Source organism: Pezoporus occidentalis, unplaced genomic scaffold (assembly GCF_034315485.1).
Source record: "Pezoporus occidentalis ecotype Australia unplaced genomic scaffold, CSIRO_AGI_Poc_V1 ctg39, whole genome shotgun sequence".
Lineage (NCBI taxonomy): Eukaryota > Metazoa > Chordata > Aves > Psittaciformes > Psittacidae > Pezoporus > Pezoporus occidentalis.
This window is the reverse complement of record NW_026915713.1, coordinates 2,549,373-2,575,720: the sequence shown is the minus strand read 5'-3', so window position 1 is coordinate 2,575,720 and position 26,348 is coordinate 2,549,373. Positions and strand designations below refer to the sequence as shown.

Here is a 26,348-nt window from a genome sequence, read left to right as displayed (position 1 = left end):
TGGCGCTTGCCTTGGCGGGTTGGTGGCAGTGTGATATAGTCAATCTGCCAGGCCTCCCCATATTTATACTTCAACCGTTGTCCTCCATACCAAAGAGGCTTTAACCGCTTGGCTTGTTTAATTGCAGCACGTTTCACACTCATGAATAACCTGGGCAATAGTGTCCATTGTTAAGTCAACCCCTCGAGCACGGGCCCATCTATATGTTGCATCTCTGCCCTGATGGCCTGAAGTGTCATGGGCCCACCAGGCCAAAAATAATTCACCTTTATGTTGCCAGTCTAAGTCCATCTGAGCCACTTCAATCTTAGCCGCTTTATCCACTTGTTGGTTGTTCTGGTGTTCCTCAGTGGCCCGACTCTTGGGTACATGGGCATCTACATGACGTACCTTCACCACCAGGTTGTGCACCTGGGCAGCACTATCTTTCCACAGGGCAGCAGCCCAGATGGGTTTACCTCTGCGTTGCCAGTTGCTCTGCTTCCATTGCTTCAACCACCCCCACAGGGCACTTGCCACCATCCATGAGTCAGTATAGAGATAAAGTAGTGGCCACTTTTCTCGTTCAGCAATGTCCAGGGCCAGCTGGATGGCTTTCACCTTGGCAAACTGACTCGATTCACCCTCTCCGTCAGCAGTTTCTGCAACTTGTCATCCAGGACTCCATACAGCTGCCTTCCATCTCCGATGCTTTCCCACAATACGGCAGGACCCATCAGTAAACAAGGCATACTGCTTTTCACTTTCTGACATTATATGGTGGGGCCTCTTCAGCGCGCACCACCTCCTCCTTTGGTGACATTCCAAAATCTTTGCCCTCTGGCCAGTCCATGATGACTTCTAGAATGCCTGGACGACTGAGATTTCCTATTCGAGTTCGTTGTGTAATTAGTGCAGCCCATTTACTCCATGTAGCATCAGTTGCATGATGGGTAGAGGAGACCCTGCCTTTGAACATCCAGCCCAGCACGGGCAACCGGGGTGCCAGAAGGAGCTGTGCTTCAGTGCCAATCACTTCCGAAGCAGCTCGAACCCCTTCATAGGCTGCCAGTATCTCTTTCTCAGTTGGGGTATAGTTGGCCTCAGATCCTTTGTATCCCCAACTCCAAAAGCCGAGGGGTCGACCTTGAGTCTCCCCTGGAGCTTTCTGCCAGAGGCTCCAGGTAGGACCGTTCTCCCCAGCTGCAGTGTACAGTACATTTTTTACATCTGGTCCGGTCCGGACTGGTCCAAGGGCTACTGCATGAACTATCTGGCATTTAATTTGCTCAAAGGCTTGTTGTTGCTCAGGGCCCCATTTAAAATCATTCTTCTTCCGGGTCACATGATAGAGAGGGCTTACAATCGAACTGTAATTTGGGATGTGCATTCTCCAGAACCCCACAGCACCCAAGAAAGCTTGCGTTTCTTTCTTATTAGTTGGTGGAGACATTGCTGTTATCTTGTTGATCACATCTGTGGGGATCTGTCTACGTCCATCTTGCCATTTTATTCCCAAAAATTGAATCTCCTGTGCAGGTCCCTTGACCTTACTCCGTTTTATGGCAAAACCGGCTTTCAGCAGGATTTGGATTATTTTCCTCCCTTTCTCAAAGACTACTTCTGCTGTATCGCCCCACACAATAATGTCATCAATGTATTGCAGGTGTTCTGGAGCTTGCCCCTGTTCCAGCGCAGTCTGGATCAGTCCATGGCAAATGGTAGGGCTGTGTTTCCACCCCTGGGGCAGTCGGTTCCAGGTGAACTGGATACCCCTCCAAGTAGAAGAAAACTGTGGCCTGCACTCTGCTGCCAAAGGAATTGAGAAAAATGCATTGGCAATATCAATCGTGGCATACCACTTGGTTTCCTTTGACTCTAGTTCATACTGAAGTTCTAGCCTGTCTGGTACGGCAGTACTCAATGGTGGTGTGACTTCATTCAGGCCACGATAGTCTACTGTTAGTCTCCACTCTCCATTAGACTTTCACACTGGCCATATGGGGCTGTTAAAGGGCGAGCGGGTCCTGCTGATCACTCCCTGGCTCTCCAGTCTACAGATCAGCTGATGGATGGGAATCAAGGAGTCTCAGTTGGTGCGATATTGCCGCCGGTGCACTGTTGTGGTCGCAATTGGCACTTGTTGTTCTTCGACTTTCAGCAACCCCACAGCAGAAGGATCTTCTGAGAGACCAGGCAAGGTGAGCAGCTGCTCAATTTCCTCAGTCTCCAAAGCAGCAATACCAAAAGCCCATCGGAACCCTTTTGGATCTTGAAGTACCCTCTGTTGAAGTAGTTATGCCGAAGATGCATGGAGCCTCTGGACCAGTCACAATAGGGTGCTTTTGCCATTCCCTCCCAGTCAGGCTGATTTCAGCCTCCAGCACAGTCAACTCTTGGGATCCTCCTGTCACTCCAGAAATATAGATGGGTTCCACCCCTTGACAGCTTGATGGCATCAGGGTACACTGTGCACCGGTATCTACTAGAGCCTTATACTTCTGTGGGACTGAAGTATCTGAAGGGGGCCAGTGTCTGAAGGGGGCCAGTATCTGACGGGGGCCTATGAGTATCTGAAGGGGGCCTATGAGTATCTGAAGGGGGCCTATAGGGATGCTGGAGAAGGACTCTTCATTAGAGACTGTAGTGACAGGACAAGGGGTAACGGGTTCAAACTTAAACAGGGGAGGTTTCGGTTGGATATAAGAAGGAAATTCTTTCCTGTTAGGGTGGTGAGGCACTGGAATAGGTTGCCCAGGGAGGTTGTGAATGCTCCATCCCTGGCAGTGTTCAAGGCCAGGTTGGACGAGGCCTTGGGTGATATGATTTAGTGTAAGGTGTCCCTGCCCATGGCAGGGGGGCTGGAACTAGATGATCTTAAAAGGTCCTTTCCAACCCTAATTATTCTATGATTCTGTGATTCTATGACTGATGTGCCAGGCCATCTGATCCACACAGTCCAGTAAATCCGATTGTCCCCTACCTCCACCTGGCTGGAGGCAGGGCCCCTCTAACAGTCGTCACAGCGTTGGACACTTAAGTCGTGTTGAAAGGGATTATTCTTCATTATCACAGGAGCTGGAGTAAAATCAGCTCTTCCACTCCATCTGGGAAACTGCTCACCAGAGACTGAAGCCGTAGCTCTCATGGGATGATCAGTCTTGGCCCTTGCTCCCCTCTTCACTCACCCGTTCCTCCAAAACTGAAGTAGGTTTTCCATCCCACTTTGTCATGTCTTCTCCGTGATCCAGCAGGTAAAACCATAGGGTACCCCGTGGCGTATACCTCCTGTATCTTCTCTCTCAAACAATAGGACGCCTTTTGTTAATAGCTGAGACGTGTGTTGGTACACGTGAGGAGGTGGATAAATCAGATAGATCGTCCCTCAATTGTTTGAGGTCCTGGGACAGTTTTTCCACAGCTGAGATGATGGAAGGGGTGAGATTGTCTTCGAACTCTCGGAGTTTATGAACCATTTCATCCACTGTTAGTGGTACTATGTCATTCCAGGTCACTGTTGCCAATGAATGGGCATATGATGACGGTGCATTCCGTGTAAGTTTTCGCCACATGGGTCGTGTACATTCAACTTCATCTGGATCTATGGGTGTATCCCCGTTATTCAGCTTGATGTGATAGATCATCTCTACGATGGCTGATTCCCTCAGAGACTGGATGCCTTTGTCTATAGTAGTCCACTTGGCCGAACGACTCATAACATCATCCTTGTAAGGAAACCTTTCTTTCACAGCTGCCAAGAGCCGCCTCCAAAGACTGAGGGACTTTTTCTCTCTTGCAATTGCTTTGTCAATTCCCCCTTCTCTAGCAAGTGATCCCAGCTGCTTGGCTTCTGTACCTTCTAGTTCGTGACCATCGGCCCCATTGTCCCAGTATCGGAGTAACCAGGTGATGATGTGCTCCCCTGGTTGATGCGTATAATCTTTTCACATATTCCGTAGCTCGGTTGAGGTCTGAGGTCGAGAACTCACCTCTTCTTCTTCTTCTTCGTCATGTGATGATGACTCCTGATCAGATTCTGGACTGGGTGGTGAATTCATTGTTTTTTCATCTAGCTTCACCCTTCTTGCCTCTTTTTTGCTTGTTCTCTTGCGTACAGGGGCAACCGATATTGGTACGAAGTGGTCCTCTGGTTTGGCTGCAGTAATTATCACTGTGGTTTGAGTAGCAACTGTACTTGTTGCTGGGGATGGTGTAGCTGCTGTGCTTGGAGCTGGGGTAACCGCGCTGTCTGTTGCAGTTGAAGTTTGAGCAGCTGCTATACTTGCCGCTGGGGTAGCTGCGCTGTTCATTGCAGCCAAAGTTTGAGTAGCGACTGTACTTGTCGCTGGGGGTGGTGAAGCTGCTGTGCCTGGAGCTGGAGTAGCTGCACTGACTGTTGCTTTGCCCTCAGATCCGCCGAAATTCTTTTCCTTTTGAAGGTGCTGGATAGTGTTGAGCAAGGCCCTGTAAGCATAGGCCAAGCCCCAGCACGTTGCCATGATTTGTCCATCTCTGGTATGGCCAGAATGACCACACACCTCATTTAAGTGTTTTACTAATTCTTCTGGATTTTGCAGTTGTTCGGTGGTGAAATTCCAAAGTACTGGAGGGGCCCACTGACCTAGATACTTGCCCATACTATCCCACACACCCTGCCACTCATGGCTGTCCAGCCTCAGGGAAAATCTCTTGGTCCTCCTGCATCATCGTTTGACTCCAGACAAGACCCAAACCTGACTTTGCTTAACTCTTGACATCAGTCGTGGGCAAAACACACTCTGTATGCGTGCTAGCATGGTGATTCCCATCACCATCAGCAAGCAAGTCTCAACAGCATTAAAAGGCCATTCAAAAAATTCAAAACTCTCAAATGTAAATGGTCTGGAGGGAGGACTGGGAGGGTAAAAGGATGTCTCCTTCACAGGTTGAGCACCTGAGAAGGAGAAAAAAGATGTGTAATTGCTAAGCACCTCCATCATATACCTCCCAAAGTATAAAGGTGGTGACCACACTGGGAACATAAGCCAGATCAGTTTCATGATCAATGATTCTATTGTATTGCAAGTCATTACCATAAAGTACAATGAGACAAAAACCTTAGCCCAAGCCCCACACTTGAAAAACACTAATACAGCAAATACCGGATGGAAGTAAGATACGATATACTGAAACTGTGAGATCAAGAGGAGCAACCTTGAGAGCCAATAAATCAGCATTGTGACGAGTGACTATTAATCCAGTCAGATCTGTCGTTATCTCAACCCCTCGTGCCCCACATTGGGCGCCAAAAGAACGTGGTTTAAACCCTAGCCAGACAGCTCATACACTCACTGCCAGTGAGTGGTGCCGGGCTGAGAGCAACTGAGGCCCCCTTCCCCCCACCCCCCCCCCGGGGCTCTCCCCTTCCCCGCTCCTGGAGGAACAGGGAGGAGGATCGAAAGAGTGCAACTCCCAGGGGTTGAGACAAGAACAGTCCAGCAACCAATGTACAACACAAATCACCACCGCTACCACCAACGACAGCAATGATAAGAGAAAATAACAAGGGAAGAGAATACGATACCACCGGCCAAGAAACGAGTCCCACCCAGAAGCCCGTGTCCTTCCGGGTAACTCCCAGTTACCCCCCACCCCGGGCATGACGTGCTGTGGTATGGAATACCTCTTTGGCTAGCCTGGGTCAGCCGCCCCGTCTCTGCTTCCTCGCAGCTTCCCCTCCTCGCTGGCAGAGCATGAGCCTCACAAAGACCTTGGTCAGGGTAAACATCACTTAGCAACCACCGAAAACATCAGTATCACCAACACTGTTCCCAGGCTGGAAGTCAAAACACAGCACTGCACCAGCTACCACGAAGGAGAAACATGACTGCTACTGCTGAACCCAGGACACCTAGATAGTGAGAAAAACTAAACATTTCCCAACCCACACTTTTTCCCAGGCTCAACTTCATTCCTTCATTCCCAACTCCTCTATCTCCCCACCCCACATGGTGCAGGAGGATGGGGAATGAGGCTTGGAGTTGGTCTATGACAGCTCTTCTTCACTGCTTTTTCCTGCTCATACTATTCCCCTGCTTCAGCCTGGCCTCTCCAGGGACTGCAGGTGAATCTGTGCTCAGGCACCTGCAGGTCCTCCTAGTCCCTTCCTTCTGGTCTCATCCTGGGGCTCTCAAGGCTGTTTCTCAGATTTATTTTCCTTCACTTATTGCTCCCAGGCAGTGTTTTCCTCTTCCTTACACACACTTTCTTCAAGGCATCACCACCTTTGCTGAGGGGGTCTGCCGTGCCCTGTGGTGGCTGTGTTGGACATGGCTAGAGCCAGTGTCCAGAATGGGGCAGCCCCAGATGCTCCTCACAGAGGCTGCCCTGCAGCCCCCATATTGCCAGAACCTGGGCATCAGCACCCAACACAGGTTTGCAAGTAAAATGAGGGTTAATTAACAATACTAGAATGAAAAATTATGAGATATGATTTCTTTCATCAGGGCTTTGTTTGTCACGGGGCTTCATCCTTTCAATAACTGAGGTTTTTACTTTTGTCCACTAATGATAAATTTCTTAATTTAGAGTGTTGAATTAATTAAATAACAAGGAAATTACCAAAACCTGAGGTAATTTCTAATAAAAACTCTCCTGAAAGGAATTTCAAGGAAAGTGAATAATACAGTTTAGTTTGATTTCTGTTTTTTTATGCAGTCTCTGCTATATACATGCATGGAATTATGATAGTTTAATTGGATTTGATAATCAAATGCTGCCCTTGCAGCAATCACACAAATGTGTGTTAGGCACTAGCCCATAAAACAGGCTCTGGAAAGACAACATGGGATTCCTCAGGTGTATGTACTGCCACCAGTGAAGAACAGAGCTAGCAGTGCAGTGACGTGGAGAAACAGCACAAGTTAAGAAAAACAGTGAAAATGAAAAGCATCACGTTAGCACATACCATAACACCAGAACTCTTTCTCTCTCTTTTTAACAATTTAACACTTTTTTAAATATTTGTGCTTGAAATTTAATTATAATTCATATTTAATGATACTGTATATGTTGGCTCATATTATTTTGACTATGTTGAGATACCTGATGGTGTTATCCTTCAGATAATATTACTAGGTTGCCTGCTATGGTAGTCATAATACCTAGATAGAATTATTTTTCCCATTTCCTACATTAATGAGATAGATGTTTAAAAAACACAGAGTTAAGAAGCTGAGATTTTTAAGTCCATATTAGATATGTAAATAAGTTACCCTTTTTGCAAGTATTGTCAGCATAGTTCAGCTTACATCTGTTTGCTGGCATTAAATAACAGGAAAAGAAGGCTGATTCCCTACCTTATTATCTTCTGTGTCCAGATGTCTGTCTTTTAATCATTACCTGTTTGCCATTGTTGCTTTCCAAGGCAATGAAATTGTCATATCATAGCTACAATAATGGAGTTTATCTATAGACTTCTGATACCAACTGGCTGTGTACTGCTTTCATTTTTTTGCATTTTCTGTTATCTCTAGTCATTTTCCTTTGTGGAGTCACAACAAGAAGAAAGTACTGTAATTGTGGTTTGTAAGACTCTTAAAAATAATCGTACTTATTTCATATTTTTCTTTAAGAAGATATGTCCTCTGTAGCATAATATAATTGTAGAAGGTCAAGGAGTTTAGAACTTACAGCTGCCTGCATCTCAAGGAAACTATGCTAAATCCTAGGTAGGTGATACTGGGGGAAACTCCATAATCCAACCTGTTTGCCACCATCATTAGCATAAAAATAGATTACTCATTCATTCTGCCCCACAGCAAATAGATTTTTAGTTTACGTAGGGAAAGCTTCAAGGTGAAGATTAGGTGTATAGGAAGACTTATAAGACTAGTTCTTAACAAAGTCTTGTGTGCCTTTCCCACCACTTATTTTTCAATTACACCTGTTATTTCTAAAGCACAAGTTGACTTTTTTATGTATAGCATCATCTATCCATCATTACCTGAAATAGCTGCAGTTTACCACTAGTGCCAACTTTTTCCATTTTATAACCTAATAAGGTGTAGCTTTTTTACTGGACACCATTCAGTGTTGGCAGGTGGCTGATGAAGCACTTAGTGGACTTTTCCATCTGCTGTTCCATTCTTTCTATCCAGGCTTTGTAACATACGTATTTTCTTCTCAGGTGTTGCACTTTAAGCTTGCAAAAGACTTTTTTCTGTCTTGTGCACCAGCTTGCATGATGTTGCACTAATCTGCAGTATCTGAGTAATATTTTTTTCATTTGAAATATTTCAGTGACAGTTTTGAGTGGGGGTATATGCTATAGCAGCTACCAGATGTGTCACTTCTTGGTGCCAGCTACTGTTCCTCCCATTAATGGGATCATCAAAATAAGGAAGTGTTCATATATTGTGTGCTTTTAAAGCATCAGGGACACACCGCCTTATTATTAGTGTACCTCACAGTCTTACATTTTTTCATGGTATACTTTATTAGAGCCAGGTAATATTACATATTACAATATAACATACTTATTAGAAACAGACCATGCTCCTCAGGTTCTGATGATGACTGGAAAGTGCCACCAAACAGCTGTCTTCAGTGCAAGCAAAGGCTATGTACTTTACTGGTTAAGGTTCTCAGCAGGACTGAGGACACATCAGCTATTCTCTATGATGGAGTATTCAGCCGTGTTTGGGTGAATGTTGAGAAATCTCTGTCCTTCTCGTTCTTCAGGTCTTTATTTTTTAAATGAAGAAAGTGGTTTTTCATGTTCTTTTACAAAAGTCTTTGGATGAAAAGCACAGTAACAGACTTCCAAATGTATGTATTTATTTTGGCTTGTTAATGACAACAGATGAACAGAAAAATTGAAGAGGAATAGTTGAGTAGGATCAGCATAAATATGCCTATCCCAGGACAGACAAAAGTTACCTGTCCCAAAGGGTGGGTAAATCCAAACTAGGCCCACAGTCTCTTGTAGTCTCATTTTATCCACAAAATCCATGACTTGCACCTCATCTTTGCCTGCCTGCTTTGACCCTTTGTATCTTGACATGTAAGTAAGTGGAACTTTTTATAGTAATTTTCAAAATATTTGAAATAGTGTTGTTCAACATCAAGGTTATGTAACATGTGTAATGAGATTAAAATGGAAACAATGGGAGAAGGAGTTATCAATGAAAGAAGTGATTTCATTTTATACTCTCCCAATTCTTGGTCTTTCCCATTAGCTACTAGAGAGCATCTTTTTACTGGACCTGAGAAGAGATTACTGTCCTGTGGTGTTACTGAAGTATAAAAGGGCAGATGTCTCTGAAATGATAATTTAAAAGTCATTTTATAAATAAATTTAGGCAATATTATTTTAGGTCATATTGTTTTTTTTCCTGACCCACTTTAAATCTTAGCACTTTCAAAAGTCTGAAGGCATAATGTTCTGTGCCTTAAGGATAAGTATATATATTCTTGTATGCTGTCATTGGTCATAATTTCAATATGATTTGTGATTTTAAGGTACTACCATTGTCATTTAAATTAAAAAAAAAAAGCTGTAAGCTGCTTCAAATGGAAGATAAAAAAAAAAAAAACATATTAGATGAGAACCAAAGATCACCTAAGCACGGAAGCTTGCCTCAAGCAGCAGCCAGCAGCAGCTGCGTAGTGAGTAGTGCAGGACTCCATAGAGTATGGCCATTCCTTTGATTTACTTTCTCAGGTTTCAGCAGCTGGTAATTATGAGACTTCTTAAACCAAAGGCTGTGGCCAGACCATTGTTTTTGACTGCTATCAACAGACTAATTTTCCATAAAATTATCTATTTTTTTTCTGTCTAAACCACAAAAGCCTGTGGCAGTATTTTTTCCAGTTCCATTATTCACTCTGTGAAAAGGTATTTCCTTTTTTTGGTTTTCATTTTTCTCACATGATTGTAGCTGACTGCCTCTATGGCTAGCACTAGGAGAAGTAATGAAACTTGTTCCCTACTTATTTCATTTATATCATCCTTGAATTTTAAACACTTTTTCATATTCCCCCTACAGCTTTCTGTTTACTGACTTCAGGAGTCCTAGTTAGCTTAGTCTGTCCTCAGTAGAAATCTTCCACCATTTGGATCATCCCTGTAACATTCTTTGTATTTTTCCAGTTTTACTGTGTCTACTACTGCAAATGTGCTTTTTCTAGTAGTGCAGGTCTGTGTTTTGTAACCCACTCTTTCCTAATGATGACTAAAATGTGGGGTTTGTTTATCATCAAACTGACATTTTATGCTAACTATCTGGAATAATTTTATAATTTTCCGAGTAGTAATAGTTAATTCACTGTGTATATTATATATTCTTTTCCAGGGAGGTACATAATTTTGCATTTAATAGGAATTTATTTCATCTGGCAATTTGAGGCCTAGTCATTCAGTATTGTGATATCCTTTGCAACAATTTGCTGTCAACTTTGATATTGTCTGGCTTGAAAATTTGTATAGTCAGAAAATTTAAGTACTTCCACACATCACCTCTTCTTATAGAATGCTTTCTCTGAGTGTTCAGTATTACTGAAGTATGCTAAACAGTGTATCTGTTTGGTATACTTTTTATTATACTATTTACATTTATACTATTATTTACATTATAGTATATCTATATTATATTTATATTTATTATACTTTATCTATTTAATATATTTATATTATGTATTTATGCTATTTATACTTTTGCTGAAGTATGCCAAAGAGTATACCTCTTATGAAAGAACAGGTATACTGGGAAGGTTTGGCCACTGATTCTTAACATCCTCCAACAAAAGTAGTGTTGATTCTCCCAAAACAAATCATATTCATCAAAGTGTTTTCCCGGTCTAAACTAATTGTGGTCTGCAATACAGGAAGAGAAGAAACTGGTTGAATAGCATTGACCAAATTTATACTCAATCACAGTGACTGTTGATAGGATATTAGCTGGTGTCATCTGTGATTCCTGATCTCTTTTTACAAGGGTGGAAGACAAAGCCCAGTGTATAATAATGCTGAAAATTAATATTTACCTTTGCCCTGTGTATAATAATGCTGAAAAAATAATATTTACCTTTAAAGGCATTTCACCTTACAGATTAAATTGATAAAAAAATTAAAAAAAAAAAATTAATTGTTAAGAAACAATTAAATAAGATAGGAACTTAATAATTAGAGAAGGTCAATGAAATCTACAGTTCCAAGTGACTTCATCTTGAAACTGGGATTTAAATACTGGCTAGGTGTGTTACTCTGTTATTAAAAGATTTTGTCAGTATCCCATGGGGAATCTGTGGCAGTCCCTGGAACAGCACACAGCCTGACAGTTTATTCATGGACTATCAGCTGTATCAATTAATTTAGTAATAATTATAACTCTTTTAGAGTAAATGGATGGATCAGATTCCATTTGTCTCACTTGAGTGCCTGCACATAGTCAAATCAGATCTTCCTCTGCAGGTCTTCAGAGACATGTTCTTTCATTGAGTATATCAGATTTGGTGGATGTTCAGTGCCTATAATGTAGACAGAAGTTAGGGTCCTAAATTAAGTAGATTGGACCTTGCCTCTTCTTTCTAAATAGAAGTTCTGACTGGAATGAGCCAGTGTTAATTTCTGGGAAAGTAGTATCATTACATGGAGAAATTTTATTTGCTCAGCTCTAAGATTTTTACGTCCATGTATTTGGTGAAACCTACTTCTGGGCAGGGTAAGGAATGAGATCCAGAGGGACCTTGTCATGATTGTGAGGTGGGCTGATGCCAGCCTTACGAAGTTTAACCATGACAAGTGCAAGGTCCTACACCTGGGTCAGGGCAATCCCAGGCACAGCTACAGGTTGGGCAGAGAAGAGATTCAGAGCAGCCCTGTGGAGAAGGACCTGGGGGTGTTGGTCAATGAGAAAATGAACATGACCCGGCTGCAGTGTGCGCTTGCATCCCAGAAAGCCAACCATATCCTGGGCTGCATCAAAAGGAGCGTGACCAGCAGGTCGAAGGAGGTGATCCTGCCCCTCTGCTCTGCTCTCGTGAGACCTCACCTGGAGTACTGGGTGCAGTTCTGGTGTCCTCAATATAAAAAGGACATGAAACTGTTGGAACAAGTCTGGAGGAGGGCCACGAGGATGATCAGGGGGCCAGAGCACCTCCTGTATGAAGATAGGCTGAGTTCAGCCTGAAGAGAAGGCTGCGTGGAGACCTCATAACAGCCTTCCAGTATCTGAAGGGGGCCTATAGGGATGCTGGAGAGGGACTCTTCATTAGGGAATGTAGTGACAGGACAAGGGGTAACGGGTTAAAACTTAAACAGGGGAAGTTTAGGTTGGATATAAGAAGGAAATTTTTTTCTGTTAGGGTGGTGAGGCACTGGAATGGGTTGCCCAAGGAAGTTGTGAATGCTCCATCCCTGGCAGTGTTCAAGGCCAGGTTTGATGAAGCCTTTGGTGATAGGGTTTAGTGTGAGGTGTCCCTACCCATGGCAGGGGGTTGGAACTAGATTATCTTAAGGTTCTTTCCAGCCCTAACTATTCTATGATTCTGTGATTCTATGAAGGAAGAGATTTCATTGCAGTGCAGCAACATTTGCCACAGCAAGGAAGGCAGTTTCACCTAGGTCAATGCAGCCATGCAGGAGGCAGTTGTTTCTACCTGAGCTTTTCACAAAGCAGGAGCGTGAACATCACTTAAAAAATAACTGACACTGACAACCACTGGCAGCTCTCATAAGAAATCTGCTGGCACTTTGATTAGTTGCCCGCAATACTAAGCTGTCTTTTCCCTGTAATTTTACTTTTTGTCATGATTTTCTTTGTATAGTGAGATAAATAACGGGAAAATTTGATGACTCCTGTTTTTTCTTCATATTTTCCCAGATGTGCACAAGCTTTATATATTCATTCTTCTACCTGTCATTAGAAGGACATTTTGAATAGGCATTGATCCTTTCTTTCCTTGGCTGTAGTAACAGAGCATCAGGAATAAAAGAGGCTGATTCTGCTTTGGTTATTTTTAACCGCTCAAAAAAGGGGAGTTCTCATTAATGTAAGTTACTTTTCCACCTAATTATACTGTTTGCCGGGGAGGTCAACTGCCTGAATCTTCATTGTGAATGGAGTTCTAAATAGTATGTCACTGGGCTAGAGATAAACCACAGGGTAAACCATTACCACAGTCACAACAGTGCTATGCATCTCAAAGCAGGAACTAGCACGTGTAGCATTAATTGCATAAAACTATGTTCTTGATATATCAGAGAAGCAGCGCACATAGTATTACCAGATTATCTTTTCGTGAATTAAAAATATTTTGTCTAGAGAGGTCACCTATACCACTAAGAAATATGCAGATATTTGGTATTATGTAAATGTTATTTTTTATATTGTTTCATTAATAATAGGAGTCAGCTTTGAAAAAGACACTGTAGTTACCCTCAAATAATTGTATTAAAAGCTACTGTCTAACAAAGGTTAGAAAGTCAGTACACATAAATCATTTCAAACACTAATACAATTACAGGAAAAAAGCTCTACTGTTGATTTTTTAGTATCTTATGTAAGATAGCATACGGTATGAAATTAAATTGAACACTGTTAGCCTTCCTCTCCAAATCTAATCCACATTAAATTGGTCAAAAACAATTATAAACACCTCTTTTTTGACAGGTCATGATTGAATAGATGATTGGGTTTTGTATAATTTGAGGAGGTCATTACTAACAAGACACAGCATTTAAAATGCCTAGACTAAAGCAAGTAACCTGAAATTGTCAGTTCTAGTTTTTCTTGTTTTTCTTTTTTATTTTTTTTTCTAGGCACTGTAGAAGAGTCTGGCTCATGCAATTTAATTTGCCTTTCGTAGTCTATCACAAGGCTCATGATTATTTCTTACAACAAAATATTCAGTGCAACAAATTAGTAGATTCAGCTACGTTGGTTGGGCTGCATTCCAATTCCTGCCTTAGTGAAGCTGGCTGCCTTCAGCACTGCTAGCACAATAATTATTGCTGCATTTTCTAGACCTCATGAAACCGGCAAGGTGATCACCCTCTTGGAACAGCTGGGGATATGAGGTATGGAAAAGTGAAAGGAAATTGCTGCAACTTTGCGCTATCATGCCAGCAAGTGCCACTTGAATGATGGCAGCTATTGGCAGGGGTAGGGCTCTGCTGGAGGAGAGCTTGCAGCAGTTCTGGATTATAGCTTTTGCTGCTTCCAAGAATTGCTGTGGGGATGAGGAATTAAAGAAATCAAATTGGAAGGTGGTGAAAATGAAGATCTGAAGGCAGATACAGAAGGGGAGATAAGGAGTTGTGACAATGAAGCAATTTTTGGTTTACTTATGTGATTAGCTCTTTTAGGAAGCAACATCTTCTGCAAATACCATCATGTAAACTATGCAGGTGTGTTAAGCAGCCCGCTCTAGCCTTCATCACATAATTAAGGTACGGAGTGGTGTAAGCAAACTAATGTCATTCTTGTTCCGCTACAGAGAAGTATACTACTGTATATCAGTATTTTACCACATGAGTTACAGAGACAAAGTAAAAAAAAATAATAATAAATCTTATTTTAAATATTTAACTATATTGTCATCATCAGAATACCTGCTGAGAGACTGCTACTGCGCTTGAGTGTGTATTTTGGATAAATAAATGGGTTTTATCCAAGACACTCAGCACTAACCTTTACACAAAATAAACACATACAAATCTGAGTTTAGCCTTAAATTAGTTGATGCAAATTATCTCTGTGTAAATCAGAAAAACATTATTGACTGCAGTAAACATTTATGCAAATAAGAATGTCTGTTGTATCCCTCTGTTTCCTTTCCTGATTTGCCCTTTTGTTTGAACAGTTTAATTTTGATACAACTACCTTTTATTTTTTGGACAATCTGCTCACACAGAACTGGAATATTTTGACACCATTATCATCACTGGGATACAATGGCACCTATTAGCACTGTGGAATATGGTAGTCATTCATGATTTTTGTTTAGTCTTTTATCAGAGCTTTGCATCTATCCTTTTTCACGTCCCTCACATTTTTAACTTTTTAATGTTAACAGACTAGGAATAGAGCTTTGTGATTAACTCTCCCTTAATTCAGAAGTTTATTATAGTACTTCATTTTTCACATAGAATTTGGCTGCAAATAGATAATATTTCAGAAACAGTGTACTTAAGAAAATAGTTATATGCATACACGAATTGCCATACTGAAAAGAGGTCAACATAGTCATTACATTAGTCATTACAGATTAGGTTTTTATTCATGATATTTGTCATCAGAGAAAAGGAATGGCCAGTCTGCCTTCTGATTTTATTATAGCTTTACTGTTGGAAGAATGTCTTGGGTTCAGCAGTAGCAGTCATTTTTCTCATTCTCAGTAGCTGGTGCCGTGCTGTGGTTTTGACTTTCAGCCTGGGAACAGTGCTGATAACACTGATGTTTTTAGTTGCTGCTCAGTAATGTTTACTCTGACCAAGGACTTTGTGAGTCTCATGCTCTGCCAGGGAGGAGGGGAAGCCAGGAGGAGGCAGAGACAGCATACCTGACCCAAACTAACCGAAGAGGTATTCCATACCACAGCACGTCATGCCCCGTATATAAACTGGGGGCAGTTACCCAGAAGGGTGAGATCACTGCTTGGGTCAGGCTGGTATCGGTCGGCAAGTGAAGAGGTGTTGTATTCTCTTCCCGTGTTATTTCCCTTATCGTTATTATTATTGGTGGTAGCAGTAGTGATTTGTGTTATTCCTTAGTTACTGGACTGTTCTTATCTCAGCCCGTGGGAGTTACATTCTTTCGATTCTCCTCCCCATCCCTCCGGGAGTGGGAGGAGGAAGGGGGAGGAGTGAGTGAGCTGCTGCGTGGTTTCTGGGTTGCCAGCTGGGCTTAAACCACGACGAAGAGGCAAAAGAATGAGATGGTAACCAGTACTGCTTACTTATATTGCAGAGGCTGTGCTTTCCAGGGGCAGGTGATGAGTTTTGTATTTCTTTGAAACAGAAAGCTTAGGATCCCACTTAATTAACATATTGTCTCATAAATCCAGACAAAAATCTCCAAGTTTTTCTTGACCTGTTTAATGGGACCTTTTTGAAAGCAGTGTCTGACTGACTCACTCTAGCTGTTCACGGGTCTTGGAATGGAGACTTGTAAGCCAGTTGCTTGATGTCCTAGGGCTTTCCTGTAATGAGTATGACAGTGTTTCATATGCTACCTTTTTTTCTTATAATCATGTTCAAAAGCAGATTGAATACAGATGGTGAAATATTGAAAACTGCTGCAAATTTTCTGACTTTAACCGAAGATTCTAAACAATTATTCTTATAAGAGTTCTAACCAGTTAGTTGAATCAACAGTCTTGAATTAGCCTGTGAGAAGACTTCATTTTCTTTACACAAAAAAAAAAAAAAAAAGCTTCAACTTTAGGATAGAAATTTCTGTTCGTGGATCTGGGCTGCAGATAACAGTTGGGTTTCCCCAGCTGATCTGAGAGCTTGTTTGTGGGACTTTGGTGCATAGAACAGGTGATGGGTCTGACTCTTAGGGTAGCCATGTTGCAGAGAAACACATTGCCTTCAGAGCTACTCGGAGTTCCCCAAGGACTAACGGCTTTATATGCAGGTATTAGGCAAAGTGTAGCAGCTAGAAACTTTTCTATGGCTGATGTCAATTATCTCTTTTCCATAAAGGGATCTGCACAGTTTAAATGTCAATTTTCAGGTTATGCTAAGCCATGGAAATGTAATAGGTACTTCAAATAGTCTGTGTAAGAATAATGACTATTTCAGCAGGAGCATCTTAACAGAGAGATTTCTGTAAGGTCAGTCAAAGTCAGCATGCTGCTTATCTGTATTTACTTGTGGAATGAGTGAAAAAGCAGGGAGCCCTCTGTGCCTTACAGTTCTGACGTGGATTAGTTGTCATTCTCTCTCTTGTTTTGTGGACTGCTCTTTGTCGTGGTTTAAACCCAGTCAGGTAACTCGTTCACTCACTCCCCCTCCTTCTTTCCCTCCCCCTACTTCCGGAGGGATGGAGAGGAGAATCGAAAAGAATGCAACTCCCACGGGTTGAGATAAGAACAGTTTAGTAACTAAGGTATAACACAGATCACTACTGCTACCACCAATAATAACAATGATAAAGGAAATAACAAGGGAAGAGAATACAACATCTCACCACCAGCCAACTGATAACTCGCCCCCCCCAGCCTGACCAAGCACCGACCCATACCTTCTCCAACCCTGCAGTCCCCCAGCCCTCCTGGGTAACTCCCAGTTGCATCCTGGGCATGACGTGCTGTGGTATGGAATACCTCTTTGGTCAGTTTGGGTCAGGTGTCCTGTCTCTGCTTCCTCCCGGCTTCCCCTCCTCCCTGGCAGAGCATGAGGCTCACAAGGTCCTTGGCCAAACCAAAACGTCATTGTTATCAGCTCTGTTCCCAAGCTGAAAGTCAAAACACAGCACTGCACCAGCTACCAAGGAGGAGAAAAACGACTGCTACTGCTGAACCCAGGACACTCTTTTATGTCTGAATACAAGTAAAGCCACCACAGTAACTCTGTATTGGCTATTTTCACCTGATGTAGTCCTCTGCCCAAATGACAAATGCCCAGTTCTTATTATCACAAGACTGTCCTGATGAGGTAGTGAGTGATCCCTTCCAATACCAGTCAAAAATTACTTTTACTTACTTACTGTAATTGAGTTTCTTAGAGGTATGCTTTTCCTGCTAAGAATTAGCAACTAATTTTTTGTTGTTGTTAGAAGGTAATTTTTTTTCAGGCCGCATTTTATTTTTGGCTGAAGAAATATACACAGAAGGGAGTCTTCATTAGGGACTGTAGTGATAGGACAAGGGGTAATGGGTTAAACAGGGGAAGTTTAGATTGGATATAAGGAGGAAATTCTTTCCTGTTAGGGTGGTGAGGCACTGGAATAGGTTGTCCAGGGAGGTTGTGAATGCTCCATCCCTGGCAGTGTTCAAGGCCAGGTTGGACGAGGCCTTGGGTGATATGGTTTAGTGTGAGGTGTCCCTGCCCATGGCAGGAGGGTTGGAACTAGGTGATCTTAAGGTCCTTTCCAACCCTAACTATTCTATGATTCTATGATAGTTTCACTACCTCAAGACACCGGAGTTACATCCTCTTGTCAAATCCATAACATCATTACCACAACTTTGAGTTTACAGATGTAATATGCTGTAATCACTGTGTAAAAACTAGTTGTATCTTTATGAATGAAAAAAGACCTGTTTTATTGTCAAATATTTCCATAAAGATAGAAAGAATTTGAAAATATTAGATAAGGCTAATCTTGCTGAATGCTTTCTGAATGCTTGATTTTGCCTTCAGGCAAATTCAGATTGTGCAATTATGAAATATTATTGAATCTTGATTCGAAAGTATTTCTACATTCCGAACTGGCTCAAGGCTTCTCAGTATTGTCAGTAAAATAGTGTGGGAGCCAGGGCTTCAGTGTTCTTGCCAGAAGGATGTAAGGAGAGAGAGAGAGAGAGAGAGGGCAATAGGAGTAGGGCACAGAGGTGGAAGGGAACTCCTGTGCGGTCTTGATCTTTCCATTGTCAATGGCTGAATGGGAGATGATGGGATTGAGCAAGTTGGCAGTGCTTAAACTTACTCGCATCAGTGGTCACTAGCCCATCTGTCATGATCCCTCCTTTGGCCACAGTCGCAGCCAGCCTGTCTCTACAGACCTTTGACATAAGCAAAAACCCCAAGACCATGTTCATAACCTACAGGACTTTGTACTAGGTAGTCATGCGAAGCCAGCTGCTAAACACCAGGTTCCCTGTATGTTTGTCATTTTCTTAATCCTTGATCATGTCTTGAGCTTGCACTAGCAAACTGGCACAGCTTTTGTAGCAGAGTCCTGTATCTGGGGCAGGCACTATGTTGCTATACTGCTTCCAGGTCTGAGGTGGCATGCAAAGAGATGTCAGCCATGTTTGCCCTGCACTCTCTTGTTTCAGAAACATGGTGGGAATAGGCAACCCTCAGATTTCTGCCCCTGTGATACAGGCCTGCACTCTGTAAATCTGCCCTTCTAAAAGCAAAAATCACATCTAAGCAAGTATATTAAGCTTTTCTTATATATTTAATCTTCTGTGAGTAATGCTTTGTTAGCATTTTTGGTACCTCTAAGTTATTGTTACTTAAGTTCATCCTGTAGCTGAAATACTAAATGCATTATATTCAGCCTCATGGGTAAAACGGTTTACATGAGATTGATTTTTCACATGTTCTTTTGAACATGCAAGAGGATGTGGTTCTAATATATATTTAAGTCTTGTTACTGTTGGACAGCCAGAAACAAGAAACTCTGCCATCTTCAAGCATACACACATGCATACACACACACACACACACACACACAGATTGCTGTAACATGATGTTAAGATTTGTGATCTAAACTGTAGCACGAACTTAAGACCCTAACCCATTTAAGCCAGTCATTAGGATCAAATGTGCAGCTGTGCGTAAAACTTGGCTCTGAAGGCAAATGAAGGAAATGAAATACTCTTCTGGTTTCAGGAGTATTGAAATCTACTATACCTCACAAATTCTGAATTTTCGTTGTTATTAGCAAAGGTAAATTTGGTCTTGTGCAGTAAAAAGAGCTACAGGCATCTAAGATGCAATTATCTCTGCCTCTATGTGTAGCTGTGCAAAATATTGCAATGAATTCAAGTATTTGCTCCAGGTTTCACAATTCTACATGCCTTAGGTGCAACACTTACTTATTAGTTTTTTTTATGGTAATTCTAGCAATATGGTTCCTATAAGGTTATTCTAAAAGTAATCTTAGGAAGCAGTATTAAAAATACTAAGTCATTGTTAAATTAAGAACTTCCCCCCTTTTTTTCCATCATTCTTCTTTTTCACAGATACTGGTGTTTCATAATTTGTGTGGATAAAGTATTTCGCAAGAATAAAACTTGTTGATCGAGCATTTTGCCAGCAATTTCCTCTTTTTTATAGCCTGTTCATACAGGAGGTGATTCTTCCAGGGAAGTACATGGAAGACAGGGGTTTGATTTTGTTATTGTTTGGGTCACAAGGTGGGTTTCTGTATATGTATGGTAGAGTCTAAATGTTTGTAAATCATGAGTATAATGCCCTGAAGATATGTTCAGTGCACACTAAAACATATTTATTTGTCGTCAGCTTCACCAGCTCAGCTTTGCCTAGAATATTCCTTATTTTCATGTCATGAATAATGATAACTGAAGTATTATTTAGATAACAGTTCTACTCCTCATTGCTATGTAACAGAAAACCTACTGTAGAAAGCTTGTATTTACTGTTTTGTTTTTTTTTTTTATTATTACTGTGTTCAGGCAGAAAAGGCAGCAGCTGAGACTTAGAATATGCTCTCTACCTGTGGAGAGCCCTGTTGTCCTCTGTAGGTCACAGCAGAAATCCACTTGTACACAATGTGATGCAGGGATGTGGTGCTATACAGGATTTTTAAAAACTGTGATTACCTTCTTATCGGGTGTGGTGAAAGCCTAGTTCTGCTCTCAGCAGAATCAGGTGGATTAAGGACAGGGGCTTAGTATTATATATGTTATTCCTCTAAGGAACCAGTGGGCAAGTGGAAACTGATTCCTTCTTGACTTTAGAATTACGTGTGCTTGTGATGATTTGTGTTAGATGTGTTGAGAACATTGTGGTGGCCACAGCTCTTCACAGAACCTGATTTCAGTCTTGCCTGTCTTCTCACCAAAAAAAAAAAAAAAAAAAAAAAAAAAATTCAAATCTTTTTGTCTTCCTCCACTGTCTTTTGGTAAAGGACTTGACCCACATGCACACGCACATTTGCAGATGCATAGGTGTATTTTGTATGGATTTGACTTCCAAAACATTCTTCTCCTGGGTAGCTGGAGAATTCATTGAGTGACTAGGCATTCTATCTCAGGATACTATCTGAACTTTTGATGAAAAAAGAAATGAACCTTACTAAGGAATGACACAAATGTACACATTCTGCTTCAAAATGATGGAGGTGCTTGGGGAGGGTTAGCTGGGGATGTTGTATGTGATGCAGGTGTGCTCTAAATTTAGAATACTTTCGTAAACCACAGGCCCAAAATACCTGTATTTCTGGGGCTTTTTGTAACTTTCTGTGCCATAAAACCAAGAACTGAAAGTCATTAAAAAACTGTGAATCTAACTTAAAAGCACAAGCAAATTAGTAGAAGCTGTGGGCATCTGATGCAACACAATTGAGCTGAGGGGCCTTAATGAGTTACTGATTAGAGCTTAATTTCTGTAGCTCATTGTTAGCCTGCACCAGTCTTAATATGGTTATGGTTGCTTAATTCTCCTTAACTGTGATTTAAGCTAATGCACTCTGTTTCTTTTGGAGTGAACTGAGAGCCTGTAACCAACACTCAACTGGTGACTCCATCATTTGAGTGACACTGCCCCAGCCCCCAGTGTACTGCCTGCCTCTGTGCTGCGTGTTCTGTCCAAGGGCCCTGGGTGGCAGGGACCGTACATACCCTCTTGTGTGTGTGTATGCCTGTGTGCACTTTAATTTCTGTCAATGCCAAATTTTGATTCTGTATCACTGTGAAGTAGCTGTGGTTGAGTTTCTTCTCAAGGAGCTTTCTGAGGAAAGGCGCTTTGTCATTTTCTGTTTTAGAGTTTGTGTTATAAATCACCTTTTGACTGGTTTCTGCTTTGTGGTTCCCGTCTGAAATTTTAGTCCAATCACATATGTTAAGAATCATGTCAAAATGGTTTTCTTTATCCTCTGGAAATTAAATCCTTAGATCCCTCAAGGTTAGTAACACTGTTAACCTAGTAACAACCAGCCTCTGCCAAGAATCTGGAAGTAGTTTGAGCTATTCCAACTTGACAATATATAGAGGCTGTTTTTATTTTGTATTTATTTTTAAAACAGTAAGCAGAAGTCTGGAAAAAAATAACGCATTAGAAAAAATCATTCGCTGTAATTGCACTTAACTCTCTCTATAATTTTATTAATGATTACTTAAGGTAATCTGCGTATGACATTCTCTGTATTTGGAAGCTTACGAAGACAATGGGGTGGATGTTTATTTTCTAACATTAGGAACTGACTCTCCATAACCCTACATTCTTGGTTCAATGCATTATTAAAAAGGAGTTGAATTCAAACACATTTTTCTTTTGTTACCACTGTGTACTTTTTCATCCAAAGCATCAATTTTTCCTCTTTCCTGTTCTCATTTTAAACTCATTTCCAAAAGAAGAAGAAAATGGACAATCCTTTATCTCTTCCTACACTTTAAAGATTAATATTTCGTTGACAGTCCTTTCCTTTCTCTCTGGAATGTCCTTGAAATGTCATTAAACATTTAAAGCTGATGGGTATGATTTGGGAAAAAAAAGTGCAGTTGTTTGACCAGGAATTTTAAGTTTTAGATGTAAATGAAAAAAAAAAAAATCTTTTTAAATCAGGTCTATATTTTCTCTTGCTACGTAAGGAAATCCCTTATGATTCTGGCATCTGTGGAAGAGGAGGAAGCTACTGGTTTTAATAGATTTTGCCAGTACTTTGTCCTATTTTTCTCCTTTTAGAAACACAGACCAAATGAGAATTTATATTTATTAGTAACTGCATGTATTTTTCTCTTTCTTTGTGGGTTGTTTTTATTTTCTCTCAACCTTCATCTCTTCAGGAAGTGGGAATAAAGATTTAGTTCTGTCCTGTATTTTCCATTTTGATAAATCTGTGATGCACCTTGCTGCAGTAGTTTGATCTCTAAGGAACAGCAGCTGCGTTTTCACAGCATTTTATTTCTGCATAGCCTGTAAGAATGCTTCCATCTCACATATCCAGCACTCCCCACACACAGATGATTCCTTGGAGTAATGGAAGAAAGTCTAATAGCAAGTCTGCCTATGGCAAATGTGAGGTAGATACACAGGGACAGAGATAATGCAGACTTGTCTCTTTGTTCTGCACAGCCAATATTTACCCACTGCCTTGTGTGCCATGTTTTCCAGTAGATCTCCCGCCAGAATTTTCAACATAGCCACAAAATCTAAGGGAGTGGTTGCCTGGTCCTGAGGAAATTGCCAGTCATCAAAAAAAAATACATTGGTGTGTGAGAAGTGGAGGTTCACACGAAATAGCCATTTATTCAGTACAGCCCCATAAACAAGTTTAAACAAATGTTGTAGCAGGAATATTAGGTTTTCTACTTTTTTTTATAATTAACGACCATGCCCCAGTTTTCCAGTTAGCATACTTACTTTTATGTTTTCCTACTATTTGCATCATCCCAGGTATTTTTTTTTTTGCTCGCTGAATCACTACTGTTACTCTACTAGAAGCTTGTACAGTCTAGACTTTTTGCTGCTGCTTTGCTTTTCTCATTTACTCTTTGTTCAGCTGATAAAAATAAGATATCTTAATGATAAGCTTAACTTAATGATAAACTTAAAGCACAGGCAGTCTGAGATTTTATGTAGTTCCTAATACACCTTGGCCTTCCTTTTCTTTCTTCATCCCATTGTCTCCATTAGAATATTATGTTTTGGGATTCTGGGAACTCTTCTATGATGTTGGTTTGCTAAGGATGGTTGTGGGATAGCACAAATCAGTTCATTAAGATACTTGTGACAGTGAGAGGAGGTAAACTAGAGTCTATCAGCAGAACCAGGTCAAAAAGTTGCGTGCATTTGGTTACATGTAAAATTTCACTGGCAGGATAGCTGGGGATAGAGGGAAGAGAAAAAAACAAAAAGGTAGGGAAATAATGAAAGTAAAGAGTTAGGACTAGGCTGAAGGATGATGTTTGTGAATGGAAGCAAAGCTGAGAAGATGCCATAAGCCCGCTATTTATTTTCAGCACCGGTACTCTAGAACGTTGTTATATTTGCTGGTGTATATAATGAAATTATTTGTGTTTCTCTTCCTGGAAACATAGTGTCCTAGTGAGGTGTTTAGTGTCTTGGTAGAACTGCCCACATGAATATTTTAACTAACAGAATACAACTCAGTAAACTGACAGTGAGAAATGCAGCTTTCATTAAAACAAGAAGGTAAAACATTGTAAACTCATTTCATTTTACTTCTGACTGAAGTATTTTTTTACTCAGGGCAATTTTCTTGGGCATGGAAGGGGAAACTCACAAACAGATGTTTCTGGTCTGTTCTAATCTATTTATGCTTTTGTTTTTTAACTGTAGGTTTCTGTGCTCGAGAGGCAGATATTTGACTTCCTTGGTTATCAGTGGGCACCCATCCTGGCAAATTTTATACACATTATTATAGTCATACTTGGCTTATTTGGAACCATCCAGTATAGACCTCGTTACATAACAGGAGTGAGTATTTAATTTTATTTACTTATTTTGATGTTCATGTTAAAAAAATATAAAATCTTATAGATGGAATAGAAATCTTGTCTTGGTTTAACTTTCTTCTATAATATTTTGCATTTACTTATTATGCTTTTGAGACACCTTCAATAATTAACTGGTAGCAACCTACAAAAGTTGAGAGTCAATATGATCATAAACTACACGCCAATATGAACTTTCAAGAAGTGCAGTCAGTTTAAAGAATTTACAGCATCCTCAGAATTACAGGTATTTAAAGCTAGAATAAATGCTAGCCATAACTTTCCTAGATACACTGGACCTCAACAACAGATTCATCATTATAGTTGCTCATTATTGTTACTAGCTCTGTAGTGCTGGAGTGCCTATCCATAATGTATATCCCTCCTAGAAATTAGTCCAATGTGAAACTGAAATATGATAATGTGGTAAGAAATGCAGGTTTGGTGGTTACAGAACGAGGGCCCCAGAATAAAAGTAATGATTTTGACCTTTATATTTTTAATCCATTTCTTTTAGTTATTCAGCTACCCCTTATACACAGACTCAATATGTTGTACTCTGTGATACAATACAGTATTAACAAAATCCTCCTTTCATACTCTGGTTTTTTTTTTCATATTTGTAGGTATAAGACAGAATAACAAGTCTGAAAACCAACATTTGAGCACCTTTTGTTAGAAATAGATTTGCATAACAATATTTCTATCAAAATTGACTGCTAATTCAGGTAAAGTTTTTCAGAGACAGGTAGCAGTCAAAAAGATTTGCTCATATCTTTTTGATACACCCATATTCTCATGCCAAATGAAAATAACTCCACTCAATCTGTACTCACTTTTGCAGTCTGTTTCCTATTACACTCTTTCCTCATATACCAGTAGTCATTCAGGAGATAGAAAGGTTTTACTTGTACCCCTGTGCTACCATCCATGTTTCAGTAGTGTGACGCTAGTAGTAATATATTATTTTTAGTCTGTGTTTCTGTGATTTCCTATATGCAGAAAACATGTCTCTACTGGTAGAATGTCTTTATGCATGCACACAATTTAATATATTCCAAAGCATATACTATCAACACTGAAAAATATATTGTAAGTCTGAAATATTTATAGTGTTTCCTTTAAACTACAACTCTAGGAGATATGTGAACTGAAGATTTTTCTTCTATTCCTGGTTCTTTGACCAGTACAAAAGGCTTGAAGATTAAAACCCAAAATTCAAGGAAGTGTCAGTTAAAAAGAGTTTAAAAAGTTCCATTCTAAGACTATTCAAAGGCATAAAAATGAGCATAAGCATAAAATGCTTAGGTGAGCTAAACAAAAACCTAGATTTAAATAGTCTTTTCAACAGGAATACAGAAAATTACCTGCTATAATAATGAATGCATTCTGAATGGGGAGGAATACCAGCCTTAGAAACAGGTACTGTTCACCTACTGTTAGTAGGATGGTGTGGTTTGTGACACGCCATCCTGTTAATTTTCACATTTCTTCTTAGAGCTCCCTCTCCCCCTCACTGTGTAGCCCATCTGATGTTGTGAGTTTGCCTTCTTGCATCCTCTTATTGAACTGAATCAAACCAATCTAAGATCAAACTGTCTTGCTCAGCTTTTATAATAGATATCTGAATCTGCTATCTATTGCTTATATAAGAAAAGTATAATGGAACTTTCATCCTTCATTTAGTTGCATCAACAGGGGAACGCTGTGGTTTTTTCATTTCTACCACTGCTCTCTTTGGAGAGTGTCTAAAGTCAGGATGAGGGAAATGGTACTGGTCACTGGAGGGAGAGATGAAGGATCTGCATCCTTTCATTCAGTTCTTCCAGGCCCAGATTAGGGACCTTGTTATAGCTGGGCAAAACTCAGTAGTGTTATCCGACGTCAGGAATAAATTTGTGAGTTGAAAGGCAAGAAGCACAACAGCCTGTAAGCCTGCAAGGTGTTCAGGTGAGTGAATATAAATACTCAGACTTCAGTAGGTTTTGCAAGGGTCAGTCTATCTTGAG

The 26,348-nt window shown here is 40.7% G+C and overlaps 1 protein-coding gene across 4 annotated transcripts in view; it reads left to right on the top strand.

The window, feature by feature from the left end:
- The window catches only part of NKAIN2 (sodium/potassium transporting ATPase interacting 2), a 565,591-nt gene that overhangs the window by 237,023 nt on the left and 302,220 nt on the right, over positions 1-26,348 (top strand). For 3 of the 4 annotated variants that reach the window (XR_009967346.1, XR_009967345.1, XM_062632408.1), the window contains exon 2: positions 24,185-24,322. The exons of the other annotated variant lie outside the window; for it this stretch is intronic. Coding sequence is in view for 1 of the 3 variants with exons in the window: in XM_062632408.1 (XP_062488392.1) it covers positions 24,185-24,322 (138 nt within the window). In the remaining 2 variants the exon portion in view is untranslated. The remainder of the gene's footprint in view (positions 1-24,184; positions 24,323-26,348) is intronic. 4 annotated transcript variants of the gene reach the window in all.